The sequence below is a fragment of the Mobula birostris genome, chromosome 1 (assembly GCF_030028105.1).
Source record: "Mobula birostris isolate sMobBir1 chromosome 1, sMobBir1.hap1, whole genome shotgun sequence".
Taxonomy (NCBI): domain Eukaryota; kingdom Metazoa; phylum Chordata; class Chondrichthyes; order Myliobatiformes; family Myliobatidae; genus Mobula; species Mobula birostris.
This window is the reverse complement of record NC_092370.1, coordinates 227,103,383-227,129,555: the sequence shown is the minus strand read 5'-3', so window position 1 is coordinate 227,129,555 and position 26,173 is coordinate 227,103,383. Positions and strand designations below refer to the sequence as shown.

The window sequence follows — 26,173 nt, the reverse complement described above, 5'->3', positions numbered from 1 at the left end:
CACAGGAAAGGGACAAAGGGCTTGTTCTTGGCACAGTGGCATCGCTACTGCATGGATCGCAGTCGAGCCCAAGCTATGTACAACATACAGAGGTTAAGTAAGTGCAAACAAGGCTTCCTTTTTCAAACTCTCAGACTTCCAGGCAAGTTATCTGTGATGTCAGGCACTTTGTGGAGAAAGTTTAATACTTAACACACAAGCAGATAACAGCAGTTAATGCAAAATAAATATTTATTAAACAATCTTACAAATGAACAATCTGATAACACACCCTTTGGATGAGATGATGGGCTGGATGTTAAAGATTCCTTGGCACAGCTGGGAAGGCCAGGAAAGTTTATGGGGATGCTATTGGCATTCTTCCCTCAGCCTGCATCACCAGCGCCGGAGATGATCCATTTATTTCTCAGAGTGCTGGGAGGGAGAAACATTTCCGTGGGTAAACCCTCTGCCATTAACAGTAGTCTTGGCTACAGCTTGGCACTCAGCCAGGGCAGTACTGCCCTCTGATGGGGCTATGAGTGGAGGAACCGTCTGCCTCCATTTCTCAAACTTTGCCCCCCCCAGGTGTTTGGAGGCATCACAGGGAAGTGAAGGAAGTCAGAGGAATCCAGCTTGTTCCTGATTAATCGTCGATGAGAATTTCCAGCTCCTCTAGGGGAACCCGGATCCGGATTTCCTTCTCGGTCATCAAGTCGATGATTTCTTGAAGCTGCTCTGGTAACAGTCTGACTGCGTCCAGATACAGGACCTGAGGAAGGAGAGTGGTACTTAGTGATTCCAAGATTCTAGGCTCCTCATTTCCTTACAACACAGGAAGTGGAGATGTGGCCCATCAAGTCTCTGCCAGCTCTCAGAGCGATCCCATTCCCCATTAACTTTCCCAATTCCCATCGACCCCCCCCCCCCAATTCTACCACCTACCCACACACTAGAGGCAAATTACATTGGCCAGTTAACCTACCAATCTGCACATCTTTGGGGATGTGTGAGGAAACTGGAGCACCACACAGTCACAGGGAGAACATGCAACCTTCACACAGACAGCACCCAAGGTCAGGATCAAACTCGGGGTCACTGGAACTGTGAGGGCGCAGCCACCCTCTCTGTCCCTTTTCTTTCAAAGGGTGTCCTCGTCCCACTGACGGAAGATCGGAGTGGACTGATGCATCTTCTGTGGCACAACAATAACCTCGCACACAACGCCAGTAAGACCAAAGAATAGAGTGTGGAGAACGCAGAACATAAAATGGAACCGCATTTCGGCCCTCAATGTTGTGCTGACCCTTTAACCTATTTGAAAGATCAATCTAATCATTCTCTCCTATATAGCCTCCATTTTTAGATCATCCTTATGTCTATCTAAGAGTTTCTTAAATATCCCTAATGTATGAGCCTCTACCATCTCCCCTGGCAGTGCATTCAATGCATCCACCACTCTCTGGGTAAAAAGCTTACCCCTGGCATCCCCCTAATACCTTCCTCCAATCACCTTCAAGTTACACCCCTTGTATTAGCCATTTCCGCCCTGGAAAAATGTCAAACACACACCAGCCCTCACTGAGGGGTGAGCAGTGGAAGAGCTTGAGCATCAACATCTCAGAGAATCTACTCTGGGTTCAACACACTGACACAATTACAAGGAAGGCATGCTGGCAGCCTTCCTTAATTACGAGTTTGAGGAGATTTGATATGCCACCAAAGACTCCAGCAGATTTCTAGAGATGTCCCACAGAGAGCATTCCTCCCACCTGCATCACCTCTGGTGTGGAGGCTTCAATGCACAAGACCGAAGGAGGCTAGACTCAGCCTGCTCTATCATGGGCACAACTCTCCAAACCATCAAAGACATCTTCAAAAGGTGCTGCCTCAGGAAGGTGGAATCCATCACGAAGGACCCTCACCACTCAGGACATGCCCTCTTCTCATTGCTACCATTGGGGATGAGGGACAGGAGGCTGAAGACCTAGACACAACTATTCAGGAGCAGATTCCCCCTCTCTGCCTTCAGATTTCTGAATAGTCCATGAACACTACCTCATTATTCATAGTGTCAAGAAGCACTACAGCACAGAAACAGGCCCTTTGGCCCATCTACTTCATGCCAGATTGTAATTCTGCCTAGTTCCATTGAACTGCATCTGGAGCATAACTCTCCATTCCCCTCACAGCCATGTGCCTTTCCAAACTTCTCTTAAATATTATAATTGCAGCTATATAGGACCCTGGTCAGGCCACTCTTGGAGTACTGTGCTCAGTTCAGGTCGCCTCACTACAAGAAGGATGTGGAAATCATAGAAAGGATGCAGAGGAGATTTACAAGAATGCTGCCTGGATTGGGGAGCATGCCTTATGAGAATAGGTTGCGTGAACTTGGCTTTTTCTCCTTGGAGCGACGGAGGATGAGAGGTGACCTGATAGAGGTGTATAAGATGATGAGAGGCATTGATCGTGTGGATAGTCAGAGGCTTTTTCCCAGGGCTGAAATGGCTAACATGAGAGGGCACAGTTTTAAGGTGCTTGGAAGTAGGTACAGAGGAGATGTCAGGGGTAAGTTTTTTACACAGAGAGTGGTGAGTGCGTGGAATGGGCTGCCAGCAGCGGTGGTAGAGGCAGAAACGATAGGGTCTTTTAAGAGACTCCTGGATAGGTACATGGAGCTTACAAAAATAGAGGGCTATGGGTAAGCCTAGGTTGTTCTAAGGTAAGGACATGTTCGGCACAGCTTTGTGGGCCAAAGGGCCTGTATTGTGCTGTAGGTGTTCTATGTTTCTAATTGAATCCACATCCACCACTTCCATTAGCAGCTCGTTCCACACTCTCACCAATCTCTGAGTGAAGATGTTCTTCTTTGAATAATTCACCTTTCACTCTTAACCTATGATCTCTAGTTCTAGTCCCACCCAAACTCAGTACGAAAAGCCTGCTTGCATTTACCCTATCTATACTCCACATAATCTTGTACATCTCTATCAAATCTCTCATCATTGTCCTATGCTCCATAGAATGAAGTCCTAACGTATTAAAAGTTACAAAAATAAATCAATAGTGCAAAAGAAGAATAACAAGGACTGTTTGGAAATATGATAGCAGAGGGAAGAAGCTGTTCTTAAAACATTGAGTATAGGTTTTCAGGCTCCTGTACCTCCTACCTGATGGTAGTAACATGAAGAGGCCATGTCCCAGATGGTGAAGGGTGTCACTCTCCTCCCATCTGGTAGGCACTACAGGAGCCTCCGCTCCCACACCAGCAGGCACAGGAAGAGCTTCTTCCCTGAGGCTGTGACCCTGCTGAACCTCTCATCACAGCGCTAAGTAGTACTACACCCATATTGTACTGTCTCAGTACCTTTATACTTGTGTGCTGTAGCACTTTTTTATTCACAGTTATTTTGTAAATAGCACTATTCTTTGCATTTCTGGTCAGATGCTAAATGCATTTCATTGGCTTTGTATCTGTACTCGGCACAATGACAATAAAGTTGAATCTAATCTAATCTAATCGTGTGGTGACTCTAGTATCCAATGGCACAATACCATTTAAAGGGATAAAGGGATATCCATATAGAACAGAGATGATGTCAATTCCTTCAGCCAGAAGGCGGTGAATCTGTTGAATTCATTGCCACAGACAACTGTACAAGCTATGTCATTGGCTGTTTTTAAGTCAGTGATCAATAGATTGTTGATTGGAAAGGTGGTTCTGAGTAAAGGAGGGGAAATGGAGCAATGTCAAATAACATTACAGCACAGTACAGACCCTTTGGCCACTTTGTTGTGCTGACCTCTTAACCTACTCCAAGATTAATATAACTCGTCCCTTCCATATAGCCTTCCATTTTTCTATCCCCCATGTGCCTATCTAAATGTCTTTGATGTTTCTGCCTCAACTGCCACCCCTTGAGGGACCTAATTCTGCTAATGAACCTACCAGCCGGCAGTGTTTGGAACGTGGAAGCTAACTGCACTCAGAAGAAGACTACACAGTCACAGGGACAATGCGCAAACTGTAGACACTGCCCAGGGTCAGGAATGTGTCAGGCCAGAACACAGGTCTCCGGTGCAGTGAGGCAGCAGCTCGACCCAGAGCGTCACCATGCTGCCCACTTTAGGCACCTTCATACGGCCCCCCGTGAAATAAACATTTCATCTAAAGTTATGCATGGAAAAATCAGTGGGGCACTTGGCAGGTGGGAAGTGATATAGAGAGGTGGCAGGTGAAATGAGAATTGAGGACCAGGCGAGCTGCAATCCAGGCCAACTGGCTCCAGGTGACAGAATGCACAATGTCCAAATCTGAAGATGGTTCTGGGCAACCAGGTTGCTGGAGATTAAAGCCCATGGACTCTGACCAAGGGGAGAGTGCCCAGTGCATTTGAAACTATAGTCAAGCACCTTCGGTCTGTTGGCCACAAAAGGCAGGATCTCCTGGATGCCAACCATTTCAATTCAACTTTCCATTCACTTTCTGACATGGCCTCCTCTACTCTCCTCCTCATGATGAGGCCAAACTCAGGTTAGAGGAGCAACAACTTCTCTCTGGGTAACCTCCAACCTGATGGCATGAACATCATTTTCTCCAACTTCCAGTAACTCCACCCCCCCGCTCTCATTTTCCATTCCCCATTTTGGTTCCTCTATTACCCCATTCACCTGCCCATCACCTCCCTCTGGTGCCCCTCTCTTTTCCTTTCTCCTCTACTATTAGATTCCTCCACTTCCAGCACTTCTCCTCTTCCACCTCTCACCTCCTAGCTTCTTACTTCATTACCCCTCACCTGTCCACCCTCCTCCCACCTTCCCCCTCACCTGGTTTCACCTAACACCTGCCACCTTGTACTCCTCTCCCTGCCCCTGCCTCCTGCCCCTTCCTTTCCAATGGCCCGAGAAAACAAAAGTTCATTTCTTTCCATAGATGCTGCCTGACCTGCTGAGTTCCTCCAGCATTTTGTGTGTGTTGATCTAATAGTTGAAGCAGGGAGCCTCACTTGCCGGCTTACCTTTGCCCATGGGCAATGCTGGAGTGCCCTGTAGAACACACCTTTCGTCCTCTCCCCATTCCCTCGCTGTGACTGCATTGTTGGAGGATGGAAAGAAACGGCTCATTAGTACTGGAACTCAGCAGTGACGGGAACATCCCAGTGGCAAACCGGGACTGAAACAGACAGCACAGTTACAGCACCGAGCACCTAATCATTTGACTACAGGTTATCAGTTAGGCCACTGGTGTCGTAAGCCTCCCTGTGGAATGAATAATGCTGCGGGGAGGGGCAAATGGAAAGGGGCGGGGAGGCCAGGGGCTGGAGGGTGGGGCAGGAAGAGGGGCGAAGGGTGAGAGGGTGAGGGAATGCGAGGGGAAGGGAAGGAGGAGGGTAGGAAGAAGAGGTGAGGAGAAGGGTAGGAAGAGGCCAGAAAGGTGGGGGGGCACAGGGTTGAGGAGTGTCCTCTCAAACTCTTTCAAGGAGCAATCAAGTGAGTCCTACTCCCATCTAACCCACCAGGGAACTGGAGCTGGAAGATTGTGGCAAGTGAAGGATAGATGGGTGGAGTCCAACAAAGAGAGAGAGAATAAAGGGGGGAAAGGAGGGAGGAAGGTGGGGCTGTGGCATGTGGGTGATATGATGGTGATAATCCCAGGTTGCTTCTACCGTAAACTGCAGGAACATCCTCCAGAGCAGAACACAGTGCACACCGGCCTCAGACTGGACCGCATGCTCAAACAGTGCTCCGATCCGATTGACCAGGCCTGTCTCCGGCAGCGTGCTGTGCACGATCCCAACATTCGCCCTGAGGAGGAGGAGAGGGGAGGAAAAAAATTAGCATCATATCCATCCTTATATTGTCCCAAAGTTCTTCCCATCCAACGAGGAACCTCTCAAGACATGCTCTCTAATTGAGACAGCATCCTGTGCACTCTAAAGCTTCCACATCTTCCTGTAATGAAGCGTCCAGAACTGAGGTATTTCTAACACCCTCCATAGATCAGTTCAGCACAGGAGCAGGTCCTTTGGCCCACAATATCTGTGATTGGCATGACGCCAAATTAAATTAATCCCTTCTGCCTACACATGATCCATATCCCTCCATATTCATATGCCTATCTAAAAGTCTTCTAAATGCCACTTCTTCCACCTCCAGCACTGGCAGCCAGTTCCAGGCAGCCACCACTCTCTGTGTGAAAACTTGTCCCACATGTCTCCTTTAAATTTGACCCCTCACCTAAAAGCTAATGCCCTCAGGTATCTGACATACCTACCCAACAGCTGTAGTAATTTTCAATTGTCACGGAGATTTACCAGGACATTTCTTAACTTGGAGATCATGTCTTATGAGGAGAGGTTGAGTGAGGCTTTTCTCTTTGGACTGAAGGAGGATGAGAGGTGACTTGATAGAGGTGTACAAGGTGATAAGAGGCATAGACAGAGTGAAGAGTCAGATATTTTCCTCGGGTGGCAATGGCTAATACGAAGAGGAATAACTTTAAGGTGACTGCAAGTATGGGGGTGACATCAGAGGTAAGATTTTTTCACACAAAGTGGTGGGTGCATGGAACATGTTGCCAAGGACGACAGTAGAGGGACATTTTAGAGACTGTTAGTTGGGATGTGCATGAAATTTAAAAAGTGAGGGCTGTAAAGGGGGGAAGACTTACATTGATATTTGAGGTTAAAAGGTCAGCACAATATTGTGGGCCAAAGGGCCTTTACTGTGCTGTAGTGTTCTACACTCAGCAACCACTTTGTTAGGTATACCTGCTCATTAATACAGATATCTAAACAGCCAATCATGTGGTAGCAACTCAATGCATAAAAGCATGCAGACATGGTCAAGAGGTTCAGTTGATGTTCAGACCGAACATCAGAATGGGGAAGGAATGTGATCTAAGTGACTTTGACCATGGATTGATTGTGGTGCCAGATGGGGTGGTTTGAGTATTTCAGAAACTGCTGATCTCCTGGGATTTCCACGCACAACAGTCTCTACATTTTACAGAGAATGGTGCAATGAACAGAAAACGTTCAGAGAGCAGCAGTTCTGTGGGTGAAAATGTGTTGTTAATGAGAGAGGTCAGGGGAGAATGGGCAGACTGGTTCAAGCTGACAGGAAGGCGACAGTAACTCAAATAACCACACGTTACAACAGTGGTGTGCAGAAGAGCATCTCTGAATGCACAACACATTGAACCTTGAAGTGGATGGGCTACAGAGCAGAAGACAATGAATAGGTGTGGGGGGGTATCATAATAAAATGGCTACTGAGGATATGTTATACCTTGAATATTCTATATTCCATCTTCTATGAGAGTTGAGGACTATTCTCACCTCTGGATAGTGTCAACCCGTTCCTTCCTCTGCTCTTCGGCGTGGATTGCGAATAACCAGGGTAACACAATGTCTTTTGTGGCCCTGGTCAGGCGGTCGAAGAACTTGCGGGCTCTGCTGCCACTGTGTGACCTGTTTTCCACCTGCACGTAGAACCTCCAGAGATCAGGGTTGCTGGGAAACTGCTGCAAAACGCTAGCAAGCGTTTCACAAAGGGGATGCAAGGGATAGACGCCAGCCTTCATGTGGAACCTCAGCAGCGCCACGTGCAGTGTGGCCAGGCGTTCAGAGGCGGAAGCCCCGGCGCTGGCAAGTTTCACTTCAGTCGATGAGCAGAGGCTGACAAGCCTTTCAGAAGCCTGCCTGTACAGTGTGTCGGCAGCCTGAATTCCCACCGTCAGGTACTGGAAGAGAGCAAAGCAAGCTACCAGGGTTACTAGGTGAGCAGCTCCCTCTGGTCTTTCCCAAGCACCCTGTGGGGGAAATTCACTGGATAAGCAGCGCTGATAAGCATGTTCGTAACTCTTCCGGGCTTTCAGCACACTCACTGATGGCACCTCCCCGCAGTAAGGCGAGTAGCCGCTCCCCTGGGCAAACCGAGTCAGGATGTAGAGCGCACGGCATGACGCTAGTCCTTCCAGGCCCCCCATTAACTCCAGCTCCAGCGAGGCGTAGAGGAGGCAGAGGTCACACAGAGGGGAGCTGCTCAGGCCCTGAGCAGCCGCCATCGTGAGAGCGGTGTCAAAGACCCTTCGCGAGTCCTCCACGTTGCCCAGCAGCCACTCCAAGTGGGCATACTCTTTCCAGAGGGCCAAATCGTTCCGGTTCTCTGCTTCCTTCAGAAGGCTTTTTGCCAGTTTCTTGCTCCTCTTCCCCTGAGATTTCAGCCTCTTGTTCCCAAGCTGCAGGTTCTGTAGCACCTGGGGAGGGAGGGTGATGGATTAGCTCACAGACTGGACACAACCAACACAAATCCCAGGCACAAGATCATCCCCCACTGGATCCCAGGCGGTATCACTAACTGACGGGGGATTGCAGAGATTTCAAACTCGGGGTCCTGATGAAGGGTCTCGGACTAAAAAAATTTACTCCTTATTCTCCTCCATCAATGCTGCCTGGCTTGCTGAGTTCCACTAGCATTTTGTATGCGTTGCTCAAACCTAGGAGTATTGGTTTACTGTTGTCACATGTACCAAGATCCGGTGAAAAATTTGTCTTGCATGCTGTTCCTACAGATCAAATCATTGCACAGTGCACTGGGGTAGTACACAGTAAAACAATAACAGAATGCAGAATGAAGTGTAACAGCTACGGAGAGAGTGAACGATAAAGTGCACAATCAGAACGGGGTAGATTGTGAGGCCAAGAGTCCATCTGATAACAGTGGGACAGGAGCTGACATCAAGCCTGGTGGTACGTGCTTTCAGGCCTTTGTATCTTCCGCCCGATGGTAGGGGAGAGAAGAGGGAATGTTCCGGGTGAATGGAGTCTTTGGTTCTACTGACTGCTTTACTGAGGCAGTGAGAAATACTGAGAGTACATGGAGTGAGGGCTGGTTCCTGTGATGTGCCAAGCTGTGTCCACAACTCTGCAGTTTCTCATGGTCGTGTTCAGAGCTGTTGCCACACCAAGCTGGGGGTGGGGCGGGGGTGAGGTCACAGTCTTTAGACCATTTAAAATGGATAGGGTGGGGGGGGTGGGGATACATAGGGAAGCCATTAATTAAGATCTGGATCTGAATTCACTGCAAGGTTGACAAAATGGAATCAATGCCTTCAAAGCTGAATTTGATAGGCACTTAGGAGAGAAAAGGTCTGGAGGGCATTAGGGAAGGATAGTGATAGGAGGAAATATTCTGATGGTATTGTTCTACTGAGAGCTAGAAAAGTGGGCCAAATGGCTTCTTCCTGTCTCCTAACAACTCTATGACTGCAATGGACTCACTGCTCTGATCCCATGAAAAACTGGGGTGAGCATTAAGAAGCACTCTCAGAACTGAGGCAAGTGGATCTCGTCTGAGGCACTAACAAGATAATTTACCTTTGGACCCCAGATAGTAATATCACAGGATAGGAGAATGCAGATATATCAAACCTGGGATCTCTAGATTTATGTGGCACCAACTGTGTGTCAGTGGAAGACCAGTCTTTGCACAGGAAAGTCCCATCAAAAACATGATCGGGAAAGCCAGACTGGTGAAATAGGAACAGAAAATGCAGGGGACGCTCAGCAGGTCAGGTAGCAAATGGGAAAAGGGAAACGGCTAACACGTCAGGCGTGATACAACACCTCTCTCACAGAGTGGTGGCTGCCTGTGAGGGTGCTGGAAGCAGACACAATATTGGTGTTTAAGTGGCATTTAGACAGACACATGAATATCTAGACACAGGGAGGGATACGGATCAAGTACAGGCAGGAAGAATTAGTTAGTTAGTTAGTCATACTTTATTGATCCCGAGGGAAATTGGTTTTCGTTACAGTTGCACCTTAAATAATTAGTGATAAAACCATAAATAATTAAATAGTAATATGTAAATTATGCCAGTAAATTATGAAATGTCCAGGACCAGCCTATTGGCTCAGGGTGTCTGACCCTCCAAGGGAGGAGTTGTAAAGTTTGATGGCCACAGGCAGGAATGACTTCCCATGACGCTCTGTGCTGCATCTCGGTGGAATGAGTCTCTGGCTGAATGTACTCCTGTGCCCACCCAGTACATTATGTAGTGGATGGGAGACATTGACCAAGACAGCATGCAACTTAGACAGCATCCTCTTTTCAGACACCACTGAGAGAGAGTCCAGTTCCATCCCCACAACGTCACTGTTAGTAGTTTAATTTGGCGCTGTGGTCAGTGTAGATATCGTGAGCTGTTACTGTTACTGTACTGTTCTATTAGCTAGGGATTCTGGGAGTGTTGGGAGAGCCGATGCAGCAACTTCAGAATCAGATTTAGTGTCACTGACATTCAGTATGCCATGAAATTTGTTGTTTTGTGGCAGCAGTACAGTATATACTATAAATTACAATTATATATATAAAATTAAATAAGTAGTGCAAAAATAGTGAGGTAGTGTTCACGGACTGTTCCAAAATCTGACAGTGCAGGGGAGGAAGCTGTTCCTCGAGCATCCAGCGTGTGTCTTCAGGAACAGCTTCTTTCACCTTCAGGAGGGGAGAAAAGGCCCAAAACCTCAGCACTGAAAAGCCACTGCCTCACAGTGCCAGCAACCCTGGTCTAAACCTGACCCACTGTCTGTATGGAAGTTTTATCTATTCGTTTCTTACTGGGAGATTCAGTACAGTAACAGGTCCTTCCGGCCCAACCAGCTCGCACTGCAGAATTACACCCATGTGACCAGTGACCCCACTATATCTTCTGGCATGTGGGAGAGAACCGGGACGTCCAGAGGAAACCCACACAGTCACAGAGGGAACGTACAAAGTCCACACAGACATCTGCGGAACTGAACCTGGGTCGCTGGCGCAGTGATATTGTAATACTAACTGCTATGCTACCATACCACCACGCTCTTCCTGTGGCGGTTCCTCCCAGCACCCCCGGGTGCTCTAGTTTCCTTCCACATCCCAACAACACGTGGATTGCCGGGTCAGTTGGTTGCTGTAAATTGCCCCTAGTGAGAGGTGGGAGGGGTGGGGAATCACTCCTGGGTTTGTAAGGGGAGTTGATTATAGTGTGTAGTAGTTTAGCAGTTAGTATAATTCTATTATAGTGCCAAGGAGCCGGGTTCAATTCCACTGCTGGCTGTAAGGAGTGTGTATGTTCTCTTTATGATGCTCCAGTTTCCTCTCACATTCCAGATTTGTTTGGGGTTAGAAACTTAATTGGTCACATTGGGCTGGAAGAGCCTGCTATTGTGCTGTATCTCTAAATAAAAATTAAATAAGTGGGATTGCTCTGTGATCCTGACAGACTTGATGGGCCAACATGCCTGCTTATACACGATAAGGAAACATATTCCCATGTTCCTGATCCTACCTTGGACTTCTCGTACAGCAGCCAGCTCCGTATCAACTCTGACCGCTCTTGCCCGGAAAAGTGAGGCAGTGCTTGCTGAAACACAATCCGGATGAAGTCCTCTCCGGCCCTGCAGTGCCCAGCCGCCCTTTTCCGCCTGGGCTTGGCAGCCATAAATCCGACACAGCCGACCCCAGAGGCCGGCGGATCCGAGCAGTCCAGAAGCCTCTTGCCATCCGATCCGCTGCTGAAAAGGGCTGGCTCGTCCAGCGCCAGGTTCAGGCAGGAGCAGGGGAGAGCTCCCCCAGCCGGAACGCCCAGGAACTGCAAAAAGGAGGCCATGAGCTGGAATTTCAGCTCTGGCTTGGAGATCCTGAACATCGAGGAACCAATGTCATCGAACAGCACCTGATAAATAAAAAGAAAACTGTTGGTGACTTCGGACTCTAGCAAACTTCTACAAATGTACTGTGGAGAGTATTCTGACCATCATTAGCAACTCTACAGTTAGCACAGTGTCAACATTCAGGTTCCCGGGCATCATTATTTCACAGAACCTCGTGTGGGGGAACCATATCTCCTTCATTCATAAAAAGCCTCAGCAGAGGATGCATTTCTTGTGACAGCTGGTGAAATTCCATTGTTCCTGGAACATACTGGTGCAATTCTACACTGCCATCATAGGGAGCATCCTCACATCAGCCACAGCATACAGAAACTACAGCCACTCTCAGGTCAGCAGGAAAGATTATTGGCTGCAGTCCACCGTCACTGCAGGACCTGTATGTGTCCAGGATGAGGAAGTGGCAGGAAAATTACGGCAGATGCTACCTACCCTGCAAGCTGCTTTTTGCAAAAGCTCCCTTCTGCGAAGAGCTATAAGGCTATTAAAACAAAAACTTTACACCATCTTAGAAGTTTCTTCCCCAGGGTATCTGATCAATCATTCTAGTTAGTCCCCACCTCTCTATCACCCAGCTACTGCACTGTAAACACTTTAAACTACTTTTTATAATGCTGTTTACATACTGGCATTTATCTATTTGTGCACATCTTATTCCATTTCTGTGCTCCCAACTGTATTTTTATAGAATTACTTATACGGTATAATTTTTGAATGTTGACGTTTTTGTCCCACGTCACACCAACACAACAAAGTGATTTCCTAATACGTGTCAATGTATATGGCGAGTAAAGATGCTCTTTGATCCTGGTATGAAAGCACCAGTGCACAGGATCGCAGGAGGCTGCAGAGAGTTGTAAACTCAACCAGCTCCACCACAGGCACAAGCCTTCCCACCATTCAAAATGTGAAGCCAGCATCCATCATTAAAAACCCTCACCATGGGGATATGCCCTTCTCTCGTCACTGCTGTCACAAAGGTTATACTGGAGCCTGAAGACCTGCACTCAGTGTTTTGAGAACAGCTTTTCCCCTCTACTATCAGATAGCTGAATGGTCCGTGAACACTATCTCGCTATTCCTCTTTTGCACTTTTTAAAAAAATCACTGACACACCTCAAGAACATAGAACATAGAGTAGTACAGCACAGTACAGGCCCTTCAGCCCACAATGTTGTGCCAACCCTCAAACCCTGCCTCCCATATAAGCCCCCACCTTAAATTCCTCCATATACCTGTCTAGTAGTCTCTTAAACTTCACTAGTGTATCTGCCTCCACCACTGACTCAGGTAGTGCATTCCACGCACCAACCACTCTCTGAGTAAAAAACCTTCCTCTAATATCCCCCTTGAACTTCCCACCCCTTACTTTAAAGCCATGTCCTCTTGTATTGAGCAGCGGTGCCCTGGGGAAGAGGCACTGGCTGTCCACTCTATCTAGTCCTCTTATTATCTTGTATACCTCTATCATGTCTCCTCTCATCCTCCTTCTCTCCAAAGAGTAAAGCCCTAGCTCCCTTAATCTCTGATCATAATGCATACTCTCTAAACCAGGCAGCATCCTGGTAAATCTCCTCTGTACCTTTTCCAATGCTTCCACATCCTTCCTATAGTGAGGCGACCAGAACTGGACACAGTACTCCAAGTGTGGCCTAACCAGAGTTTTATAGAGCTGCATCATTACATCGCGACTCTTAAGCTCTATCCCTCGACTTATGAAAGCTAACACCCCATAAGCTTTCTTAACTACCCTATCCACCTGTGAGGCAACTTTCAGGGATCTGTGGACATGTACCCTGAGATCCCTCTGCTCCTCCACACTACCAAGTATCCTGCCATTTACTTTGTACTCTGCTTGGAGTTTGTCCTTTCAAAGTGTACCACCGCACACTTCTCCGGGTTGAACTCCATCTGCCACTTCTCAGCCCACTTCTGCATCCTATCAACGTCTCTCTGCAATCTTTGACAATCCTCTACACTACCTACAACACCACCAAGCTTTGTGTCGTCTGCAAACTTGCCAACCCAGCCTTCTACCCCCACATCCAGGTTGTTTATAAAAATCACAAAAAGTAGAGGTCCCAGAACAGATCCTTGTGGGACACCACTAGTCACAATCCTCCAATCTGAATGTACTCCCTCCACCACCACCCTCTGCCTTCTGCAGGCAAGCCAATTCTGAATCCACCTGGCCAAACTTCCCTGGATCCCATGCCTTCTGACTTTCTGAATAAGCCTACCATGTGGAACATTGTCAAATACCTTACTAAAATCCATATAGATCACATCCATTGCACTACCCTTATCTATATGCCTGGTCACCTCCTCAAAGAACTCCATCAGGCTTGTTAGACACGATCTGCCCTTCACAAAGCCATGCTGACTGTCCCTGATCAGACCATGATTCTCTAAATGCTTATAGATCCTATCCCTAAGAATCTTTTCCAACAGCTTTCCCACCACAGGCGTAAGACTCACTGGTGTATAATTACCCGGATTATCCCTACCACCTTTTTTGCACAAGGGGGCAACATTTGCCTCCCTCCAATCCTCCGGTACCATTCCCGTGGACAACGAGGACATAAAGATCCTAACCAGAGGCTCAGCAATCTCCTCCCTCGCCTCGTGGAGCAGCCTGGGGAATATTCCGTCAGGCCCCGGGGACTTATTTGTCCTGATGTATTTTAACAACTCCAACACCTCCTCTCCCTTAATATCAACATGCTCCAGAACATCAACCTCACTCATATTGTCCTCAACATCATCAAGTTCCCTCTCATTGGTGAATACCGAAGAGAAGTATTCATTGAGGACCTCGCTCACTTCCACAGCCTCCAGGCACATCTTCCCACCTTTATCTCTAATCGGTCCTACCTTCACTCCTGTCATCCTTTTTTCCTTCACATAATTGAAGAATGCCTTGGGGTTTTCCTTTACCCTACTCGCCAAGGCCTTCTCATGCCCCCTTCCTGTTCTTCTCAGCCCCTTCTTAAGCTCCTTTCTTGCTTCCCTATATTCCTCAATAGACCCATCTGATCCTTGCTTCCTAAACCTCATGTATGCTGCCTTCTTCCACCTGACTAGATTTTCCACCTCACTTGTCACCCATGGTTCCTTCACCCTACCATTCTTTATCTTCCTCGCCGGGACAAATTTATCCCTTACATCCCGCAAGAGATCTCTAAACATCGACCACATGTCCATAGTACATTTCCCTGCAAAAACATCATCCCAATTCACACGCACAAGTTCTAGCCTTGTAGCCTCATAATTTGCCCTTCCCCAATTAAAAATTTTCCTGTCCTCTCTGATTCTATCCTTTTCCATGATAATGCTAAAGGCCAGGGAGCAGTGGTCACTATCCCCCAGATGCTCACCCACTGAGAGATCTGTGACCTGACCCGGTTCATTACCTAGTACTAGATCTAGTATGGCGTTCCCCCTGGTCGGCCTGTCCATATACTGTGACAGGAATCCGTCCTGTCAAGAACGTGTGCTTAGCCCACTGCTCTATACTCTCTACACCCACAACTGTCTAGCAAGGCACAGCTCAAACGTCATCTATAAATTTGCCGACACACAACTGTTGGGAGAATTTCAGACAGGAACAAGGAGGCATACAGAGGCGAGATAGATCAGCTGGTTGAGTGGTGTCGCAACAGCAACTTTGCACTCAACGAGGGATCAGCAGTTTCAATTTCCTGGGTGTCAACATCTCTGAAGATCTATCCTGAGTCTGACATATTAATGCAGTTACAAAGAAAGCATGACAGTGGCTATATTTCATTAGGAGTTTGAGGAGATTTGGTATGTCACCAAAGACACTCGCAAATTTCTACAGCTGCATGGTAGACAGTATTCTAACTGGTTGTATCACTGCCTGGTACGGAGGGAACACTGCACAGGATCGGAAAAATTGGCAGTAAGTTGTAAACTCAGCCAGCTCCATCAAGGGCACTAGCCTCCCCATCATTGAGGACACCTTAAAAATGCGGTGGCATCCATCATTAAGGACCCCTTTCACCCAGGACATGCCTTCTTCTCATTACTAGCATCAAGGACGAGGCACAGGAGCCTCAAGACACAGACTCAATGTTTCAGGAACAGACTCTTCCCCTCCCCTATCAGATTTCTGAATGAACAATCAACCCATGAACACTACCTCATCTTTTTGCTCTCTTTTTGCACTAAATTTAATCTTTAAGTATATATTTATTGTAATTTATAGTTAAAAACTATGTATTGTAATGTACCGCTGTTGCAAAATAACAAATTTCGTGACATTTGCCAGTGATATTAAAAACAATTCCGATTTTTTAAAATTGTGACGTCATTTTTTTAATGTCCTGCACTGTACTGCTGCCACAAAACAACAAACTTCACTACATACATTAGTGATAATTAATCTGATCTTGATTTTGAATGACGCTCACACATTTTAAACATACTCTCCGCTTAAAACAAAGTTTGAACCAACACAGACTATTTGTCAGTGTGACACCAGCCAAATGATGGAGAAGCTCAGCAGTTCAGGCAGCATCTATGGAGTGGAATCAAGAGTTGACATTTTGGGCCAAGACTCTTCATCAGGACTGAAAAATGAAGTCTTTAGTCCTTTCCACAGATGCTGCCTGACCTGCTGTGTTCCTCCAGCATTTTGTGTGTGTTAGTCCGGATTTATAGTATCTGCAGAATCTCTTGTGTTTACCACATCCTTGGGTGTGGTGGTTGTTAAGGAAAATGACACATTTCACTGCATGTTTCGATGTGCACATGATAAATAAATCTGAAGTAAATGGAATAATTTTAACCCTATTTTTAAACTGCCTTTAAATGTTTTTGATTGAGATCTGGATGCAAACTGTTTGACTCACCTGTCTGTCAGGGTCCTCACAGTCATCCTCCGTTTGACCCTTTGCCTTACTAGCTCGCCATGGCAACCAGTGCTTGGAATCCCGGGCACTTTCTACCTGCATCCAGAGCTGCCACTTGGGTAGGGTCTTGTCTTTGATTTCTTCTTCATCTTCATCCTCTTCTTCGTCATCCCCTAGCCATGTTAAAAGGAGAGGATTTGAACAAGAAACAGTATACCTCGGGGCCTGGGTACTCAAGTTTTTGTAGTGGCACCACAGATTAGAATGGCTGTCAAAACCTTTCATCCTAAAGCTATGGTCTCTGGTTCTAGTCTTACCAAATCTGAAGGGGAAAAGCCTGCACGCACTCTTCCTATCTATACCCCTCATAGTTTTGTACATCTCTAAGATCTCTCTTTACAATCCTGCTGCTATGAAAACATTGTGGATCTCCATTCACAGGTCCCTTTGTTCTGTGGCACACATCAGAGCCCTACCATTCATTATGCAAGTCTTACCTAGTTGCTACATGCAACACCTCACACTTTTCTACATTAAATTCCTCTGACATTTTTCACTCCATTTTACCAGGTAGTCTAGATCACGCTGCAGGCTTTGATACCTCCTACTACAGCCCCATTTTGGCTCTCATCTGCAAATTTGCTGATCCAGTTTACCACATTATCATCTACATCATCAATATAGTTAATAAACAATGGACCCAGCAGTGACCCTTGCGCACACCATTAGTCATAGTTCTCCAGTCAAGAGAGAAGACCACCTATTATTATTTTTGCTAACGTCCACCACCTTTCCTTCATCAACCTTCTTGGTAACCTCCTTGAAAAACTCTATACAAAATTGGCTAGACACAGCCTACGATACACAAAGCCATGTTGACCATCCCAAATCAAGACCTGTCTATCCAACTACTTCTGTATTTTACTGTTTTACCTTGTTCTACCTCAATGCACTATGTAATGATTTGATCTGTGTGACAGTATGCAAAACAAGCCTTTCGATGTGTCTTGGTACATTTGACAATAGTAAACCAACATCAATAAATTCAATACAAATGCTTATGTATCCTGTCCCTGAAAATACCTTCAAATAAATTATCCACGACTGATGTCAGGCTCACTTGCCTATAATTTCCTGGCTTATTTTTAGAGCCTTTCTCCAACAATGGAACAACATTAGCCATCATCCAATCCTCTGGCACCCCTGCCAGTGTCATTACAGCATCACCATCCTCCAGCAATTAAGAAAAGGTGAAGCATCAGGAACCACGCTAGACAGAATCACTAGGATTGGGGTTTGGATGACTGATGTCTATTTAGGAAACCCGGTCAAAGATGTTGAAGGAAGCAAATAGAACAAGGGGTATAGTAATAAAATACATTTTCAATCCGGCCTTAAACTTACAAAATCTTCACAAAGCAATAGCATATAGGACTAGCTCTCCCTAGCATACCCTTAGCAAATGTACAGTCACTGGAGGATAGAGGATCTAAGGGCAAAATTGCTGTGTTGGAGGGAAATGAATGATTGCTGCATTCTCTGTTTCACTAACACATGGCTCACCATCAACACCCCAGACACGGCACTCTAGCCTGAGGGGTTCTTAATCTACCAGATGGACTGAACTGCGGCATCAGGAAAGGAGAGAGGTGGTGGATCACCTAGGACATGCTGCCTCTGGGAAGTAGGTACAGGAGCCTTAGATCCCATGCCGTCAGGTTCAGGAACAGTTATAACCCTTCAACCATCAGGCTCCTTGACCATTGTGGGTAGCTTCACTCACCTGAACTCTGAACTGATTACATAACCTACGGATTCACTTACAAGGACGTTACGACTCATGTTTTCAGTATTATTTATTTATTTTTGTTTAAATTTGCACAGTTTGTCTTCTTTTGCACATTGGTTGTTTGTCTGTCTTTGTATATATTGTGCAGTCACTGCTACAAAATCAGACACGAAGAGGGAAGGTCTGCCTCAGAGGAGGGGCTCAATGCCACAGACCTAGGACAGCAAAGCCCAGCAGGACAATATCCTTGGACAGTCACCGAAACGTATCTGGATAGCATGGTAGCATGGCGGTTCAGCTCAGTCGCTTTACAGCGGCAGCCATCACCAATCGGGTTCAATTCTGTATGTTCTACCCCACGGCCAAGCGAGTTTCCTCCGGGTGCTCCAGTTTCCTCACACATTCCAAAGATGTACCGGTTAAAGTCGAAGGCATGCTACGTTAGCACAGGAAGCTAAGTGGTACTTGCCGGCTGCCCCCCAGCAAAATCCTCACTGATTTGATTTGATGCATTTCACTGTCGGCTTCGATGTACATGTGACAAGTAAAGCTTCTTTAAGCAGAAAGTGACCCACCTTCCTCGTTGACAATTACCCATCCACCCTTCTCCTGCTGCCGCATCCACGCTCTCCAGCCTCTCCCTCCTACTTCTCCGAATCGGGGTTCACCACTATCCCAGAACGGCTCAAAGAATTCCACCTGTTTGGGAAAACAGATGCAACATGTTTAGCATTAATAAGAGTCAGAACTACCTGGGATGGCCATGTGCAGGGCCTAGTGTTATTTGCTGACGTCAGCCAGTTCAGCAGCTCGTACTCATCTCTGGTTACAATGCTGGCTACAGTTCATAGCTTGGTGTTTGTCATCGAAGTTTAGTATAATAGTTCTCTTCTCACCTTAAACCTGTGCCCTCTCTTTTTTGACTCCCGTTCCCTGGAAAAGATTGTGTACATTCACTCAATTATTGCCCCTCTTGACTTTATACACTCAGTGTTAGGTACACCTGCTTGTAATGCAAATATCTAAACAGCCAGTCATGTGGCAGAGACTCAATACATAAAAGCATACAGAAATGGTCAAGTGGTTCAGCTGTTGTTCAAACCAAGCATCAGAAATGGGAAAGAAATATGATTTAAGTGACTTCGACCATGGAATGATTGTTGGTGCCAGATGGGGTGATTTGAGTATCTCAGAAACTGCTGGTCTGAGACCTTCAGTCACAACAGTCTCTAGAGTTTATAAAGAATGGCAAACTTTCAGTGAGCAGCTGATCTTTGGGTGAAAAGGCCTTGGTAACAAGAAAGGTTAGAGGAGATTGGCCAGACTGGTCCAAACTGACAGAAAGGTGACATTAACTCAAATAACCATGCCTTACAACAGTGGTGTGCAGAAGAGCATCTCTGAACACACAACATGTCGAACCTTGAAGTGGATGGGCTACAGCAGCAGGAGACAACACCAGGTTCCAGTCCTGTACCTATCAAAGTGGCCTCTCACTATATATCCCTTATGACTTACACAACTCTACAAGGTCTTTTTATTTCTGAGCAAAAGAAGCTGAGGGATGACGTTTTAAAGATCAGGGTCACATAGAAAGATGTGGATCAGGAAAGCAGTTTATCCTGCCCTTGATCAACAACCAGCAGGATTTTCCTTCATAGCCCCAAACCAGAATGAGGTTCTCCATGCTGCTCCCTGGACAGTCTATATCAACACTGGGTGCAGCCCAGTCATAGGGAGGGGAGCAGGGCTCAAGAATAGGGATGTCAGTGAACGTACCGGACAGCAGATACGCCAGTTCTGTCAGACCACCATCTGCCAGCCTCATTAACATCCTCTTTAACACAGCTGGACAAAAGCTTGTAGCAGAGAGAATTACAATCATGCACTAAATTACAAAGCTTCTTTTCACTAAACTGGGATGGCCTCTTGACCTTGAGATCTCAGTGAAATCTTCCAAATATTGAAAGGCCTAGATAGAGTGAATGTGCAGAGGATGTTGCCAATAGTGAGACAGCATAGAACCAGAGGGCATAGCCTCAGACATAAAGAACAGGGAACAGAGATGAGGAGGATTTTCTTTAGCCAGAGGGTGGTGAATCTGCAATTCACTGCCACAGTTGGCTGTGGAGGCCAAGTCATTGGGTATATTTACAATGGAGGTTGAGAGGCTATTGATGAGTAAGGTGATCAAAAGTTAAGGCAGAAAATTGAGTTGAGAGGGAAAGTCAATCAGACTTGATGGGACAAATGTTAGCAAAATCACAGGTGGTGATGAGGAGGTGTATTGGAATGAGATAGACTGGCTGGTAGAGTAGTATCGCAGCAACAAGCTTGCACTCAACATCAGTGAAACCAAGCAATTGAATGTGGACTTCAGGAAGGGGAAGTTGGGAGAATACACATCAGTCTTCATCGAGGAGTCTATAGTGGAAAAGGTGAGTATCTTCAGCTTCCTGAGTATCAACATCTCTGAAGATCTATCCTGCGCCCAACATGTTGATGCAGTCACAAGATGGTATGTCACCAAAGACTCTAGCAAATTTCTACAGATGTGCTGTGGACAGCATTCTGACTGGTTGCATCACTGTCTAGCACGGCATCAGGAGGTTGTAAACACAGCTAGCTCATCATGGGCACCTGCCACCCTGCCATCGAGGACATCTTCAAAGGAAGGTAGTGTCCATCACAAAGGGCCTTCAGCATCCAGGACATGACCTCTTCTCATCACTACCTTCAGGGAGGAAGTACAATGTTTCAGGAATAGCTTCTTCCTATCTCTGCCAACAGATTTCTGTACGATCCGTGAACCCATGAAAACTACTTAGCTCTCTTTTTGCACTACTTTTTAATATATTTCTTATTGTAACTTATAGTATTTTTAATGTATTGTACAGTCCTGTTCCCTCAAAACAACAAATTTCACAACAAGTATCAATGATAATAAATCTGATTTCAATTCTTAAATTAAGCAACCAGGCAAATTAGCAACTGCTCTACAGTCTCCTGACTAAAGGCCTGGCACATGGGGAACTAAGATCACCATGCCATTGCAGCCAACCAGGAAATAAATAAATGCGTCACATTATGAAGGGCGTGACCAAACATGGAATGGGGCTCAGTGGGCTTTCCTCTATACTGGTCAGTGTCAGACACTACCACCTGACTGAGTAACTGAACAAGACAGCGCTTGTGTCCCGGAGCAGACTTGGAGGGAATCTGAAACGACAGAACCAAGGTGAGGCAGAGTTGAAGCAGCAGAGCCGGGGCCTGTGAGCAAGGAACAAGCCGAGGTTAGACCGGTTTAAGCCCCAGGCCAAATTGGAAAGGTCGGGTACAGGCCGAATCAAGGTGGCAGATCCCAGGCCCGAGAGCATATTGAAGTGTCAGGGCCCAAGTCCAAGTGCAAGGGACAATGCACTGTTTGGCTGATTTAAGTACCAGGCCAGATTGAAAAGATCAGAGTGTTGGGACCGGAGGTGAAGTGCGGGCTGATTTTCAACTCGCTGCTCTGTGAAGTTTATTGTCTCTGTGCTGAGCTAAGACTGCGGCCTGCAGCTAACAGGCTCCTCGATCGGCTGTGACAGGCTTCGTGGCTGTTGACTCACTTTTGTGAACTACAGTTTTGAATGTTATTTGTATATTTTTGTTGGTAGCATGATTTGCTTTTTTTTCTGCACATTGGGTGCCTGACAGTTTTTTTAAAATGAATTCTACTGGGTTTCCTTGTTTTGTGACTGCCTGTAAGGAGACAAATCTCAAGGTTATATATGGTATACATACTTTGATAGTAATGTTGGAGGGTTGTACTCATTGATTTCAGGAAGGGGGACGGTGCACAGTGTTGAGATTGAGAAGGGTGAGCGCTTCAAATTTCTGGGAGTGAACACTGTCCTAGTCCAATCACATACATGTCCTGGCCAAGATAGCTTATCAATGCTTCTACTCCCTCAGGAAGTTAAAGAAATTTGGCATGTCTCCATCATCTTAATCAATTTTATCAATGCACCATAGAACGGATCATAATGGCTTAACAACCACTCTGTATGTGACTGCAAGAAACATCAGCACAGCCCAGCTTCCCCTCGATGGACTCTCTCTATATTTCTCACTGCATCAGTAAAGCGGTCAGCATAATCAAATACACACCCTACCCAGAACATTCTTTCTTTTACCCCTTTCCATCAGGCAGAAGATACAAAAGCTTGAAAGTATGCACCACCAGGCACAAGTACAGGTTCTGCCCTGCAGTTATAAGACTATTAAATGGTTCCCTTGTACAATGAGTTGGTGTCTTGACCTCACCATCTACCTCATTATGATTTTGCATCTCACTGCACTTTCTCTACACTTTATTATGCATTTTGTTATTGCTTCTACCTCAATGCACTGTGTAATGACCTGTTCTATATGAACAGTATGCAAGACAAGCTTTTGACTGTCTCTTGGTACATGCAACATTAATAAACCATTTCCAATTCAATGACTTAAAGCCCACAGGAAAGTCTTCGGATGCATTGTGGATACCAGCCCATTTTGTCTGGTTATCACAATGATACTCATTTATATCAGATTAAGAACATGTTTGCAATTCTACAAAATGAACCATCCAAAGTGAAAATAATGAGAATAAAAATTGCCTTGATTCCTGCTGCCTCAATTTGAAGCTTACATAAAAGGAGATGGCAAATTGTATTATTTACAGGCAAGAGTAATATGTCACCTCTTGCTGACAGGGGAAGCTTGCATTTAATCCGCTTGAAATTTTCTGAAGCCTCTGTAATTTGTACCCTGTCACCAAGTGCAGGGAAGAAAATCCACTGGGAATGTGCACTGCTGCCTCATCCTTAATCCATGGAAAATCCATACGCTTAGCCATAAGTAATTAAAACTTTTGTATTGCACTGTCATACTGCGGTAGAACAGTGAATCCACAGGGAAGTCTCAATTACCAGCATGGAGAATGGATTACAGTGACCTCTCAGACACTTTGCTGAATATGAGGAGCATCTGAAAGTGAGGATTCCTCTGTCTGCCCTCCCTGGCGGAGGTAAAATATCTTTTGGCACTGTCCTATGAATGGAGAGGTCCTCCCTGGAGCCAAGGCCGACATTTAATCCTCAACAGACAGGTTATCCAGGCATGATCACGTTGCTGGGCAGAACTTGGCATCATCACCTCTACTGTCTCAGAAGGCAAAGGAATTTTGGCATGACCCTCACTAACTTTTATAGATGCACTACAGAGAGCATCCTATCAAGATGCAACACAGCTTGGAATAGATTAGATTATTTTTAGATTGGCTTTATTTGTCACATGTACATTGAAATGTGTCATTTGCATCAATGACCAATACAGTCCGAATATGTGCAAATGTTTCAAGAAGGCGTCTGCGACCGATGGCAACGTCCTGCAGACAGTCACAAAACTGTTTCTTTTACTACCGCTTCTTTCAAATATGATTCTACTACTGAGCTGCGCGTGATTGGAACCTGTGATTCACATTTTGATGGTGTGTCTTTGGACTGATTGAGCGATCCGGCACTTTGCTGGCTCCGTGGGAGTTTGATGAGGTAGGGAGCAGAGTGTGCGGCCTAGAGCCCATGACTGACTCTGGTGCTCCTCTCCAGTTGTGACGTTGAGCAAGACTGGAGTCGGTGAGGATGAAAGTGGAGGACGGTGGTTGCTCGCCGCTGTCTGACTGCGTTTGACCAAGTCTTCCTCTCCCTCTCACTAGCTGCTGTTGGGGGAAAAGTGCAGTTTTGTGCTCTACGTTGTAAAGACTGATGGCGAGGCTCGAGGCTGTGGACTCATTTTGAGAGTCTTTGAGATTCATGTTGCATGTACTACTGGATTCTAGTTACTCTTTTTATTCCTGTTTTAGAGTGGTTGGTTTGGGATGATTGGTGAGGCCAGGGGCACTCCGGTGAGCCTGGCTCTAGGGCCTGCAGTCCGCTAGCAGCATTGAACTGAACTGAACTGAAAACTCCTGGACTCTTAGGATCGATGTTGATATTCTATGCGTTGTTCACTCGCTTCTTGTCATTTGCGCGGTTTTTTTTAGCATGTGGGATGTCTGATGTTTTCCCTGGAACGAGTTCCATGCTGTTTCTTTGTTCCGTGGCTGCCTGTGGGAGGACGGACCTCAGAGCTGTAATTCTGTAAGGGTACTTTGACAATAAATGTACTCTCAACTTTGAACTGTCACCATGCTTTTGGCGCCAACATGGCGTGCCCAGAGCTTAGTAACCCCAACCGAGCACGCGGAGGAAACCCACACGATCGCAGGGGGAACATTCAAACTCCTGACAGTGGCGGGAATTGAAACCTGTAAGGTGCTGTGCTAACCGCCATGCTACCAACGGCTCGGACTAAAATTACAGAACAGTGCAGACACAGCTCAATCCATCACGAAAGCCAGTCTCCCCTCCATTGATACGAACAGACCCCTCACTGCCTCAGTAGAGCAGCCAGCATAATCGAAGATCCCTGTCACCCTGGTCATTCAATCTTCTCCCCACTTCCATTGGGCAGAAGATGAGAAGCTTGAAAACACACGCCACCAGACTCAAGGACATGTTCTACCTCACTGTGATAGACTCTTGATTGGACAATTTGTCTGATAAAGGTGAACTCTTGATCTCCCAATCTTTCTCAAGGAAGCCCTTGTACCTTATTTGTCAACCTCCACTGTACTATCTCCGTAACTGTACAGTACTGTAACTATGCTGCAATATGCTGCTGTTTATTTTCTTTGTAATGCCTTGATATCCTTGTGTCTGGAATTGTGCCTGGGTTAATATAAACAAACGCTTTCTGCTGCATCTCAGTAAGTGTGACAATAATGACCTAATTACCAGTTGTTCCCCATGCCACAGCAGTGGGGGGGGGGGGTGATGTGGCGTTGTCACTGGATATAAAATAGCATAGGGCATTTGACCTATGAAAGCTGGGGTCATGGCGTGAAGGTCAAAGGATGAAAGGATAGAGAGGCTGTTTGGAAAAATCAACATTGAATTATGAAAAGGAAACCTGTTATGAGCTTTTAGAGACTATAGTCAGCAGAGTAGAAAAAGTGAAGAAATTGATGTGGTGAACGTGGGGGATCTCATTGAAATCTGCTTAATATTGAAAGAAGGAGAGGATGCTTCCAGTAGTGAGAGAGTCTAGGACCAGAGGGCACAGCCTCAGTATTAAGAAAATCCATTCAGAACAGAGATGAGGAGAAATTTCTTTCACCAGAGGGTGATGACTCTGTGAAATGCATTGTCACAGATGGCTGTGGAGGCCAATCATTGGGTATATTTAAAGAGGAGTTTCTTGATTAGAAAGGGGGTCAAAGGGTACAGGGAGAAGGCAGGGAATGAGGTTGAGAACAATAATGGCGAAGCAGATGATGGAATGGCGAAGCAGATTCAATAGGCCGAAGAACCTAATTCTGCTCCTGTGTCTTATGGCCTTGCAAAGGAAAGGGGTGGAGCAAGAGCTGGCAGGCGATGGGTGGATCCAGGTGAGGAAGGGTGACAGGCAGATGGGAAAGGGGAGAGTGATCAAAGCTGGCAGGCGATGGGTGGAGATGACAAAGGGCTGAGTGGTGGGTTTGGTGGTGGAGTTGGATACGTTAGGGACATTTAAGAGACTCTTAGGCACATGGATGAATGAAAAAAGGAGACAATGTGGGAGGGAAGTGTTTGATTTTAGAGTAGGTTAGAAGATCAACACAACACAGTGGGCTGTACTGTGCGGTAGAGTTCTATATTCTTTATCCCATCAGATACATCCTACCTTTCCTGCAGTTCAACAAGCTG

At 46.2% G+C, this 26,173-nt stretch overlaps 1 protein-coding gene across 1 annotated transcript in view; it reads right to left on the bottom strand.

Moving 5' to 3' along the window:
- Positions 1-213: 213 nt before the first annotated feature.
- Positions 214-26,173, bottom strand: part of nrde2 (NRDE-2, necessary for RNA interference, domain containing) — a 79,736-nt gene continuing 53,776 nt past the window's right edge. Inside the window, exons 8-14 of the mRNA XM_072272918.1 lie at positions 18,941-19,064; positions 16,577-16,749; positions 11,321-11,707; positions 7,323-8,242; positions 5,649-5,787; positions 5,001-5,072; positions 214-751 (exon numbers count right to left, since the gene is read on the bottom strand). Coding sequence (XP_072129019.1) covers positions 626-751; positions 5,001-5,072; positions 5,649-5,787; positions 7,323-8,242; positions 11,321-11,707; positions 16,577-16,749; positions 18,941-19,064 — 1,941 coding nt within the window. The 3' untranslated portion in view covers positions 214-625. The remainder of the gene's footprint in view (positions 752-5,000; positions 5,073-5,648; positions 5,788-7,322; positions 8,243-11,320; positions 11,708-16,576; positions 16,750-18,940; positions 19,065-26,173) is intronic.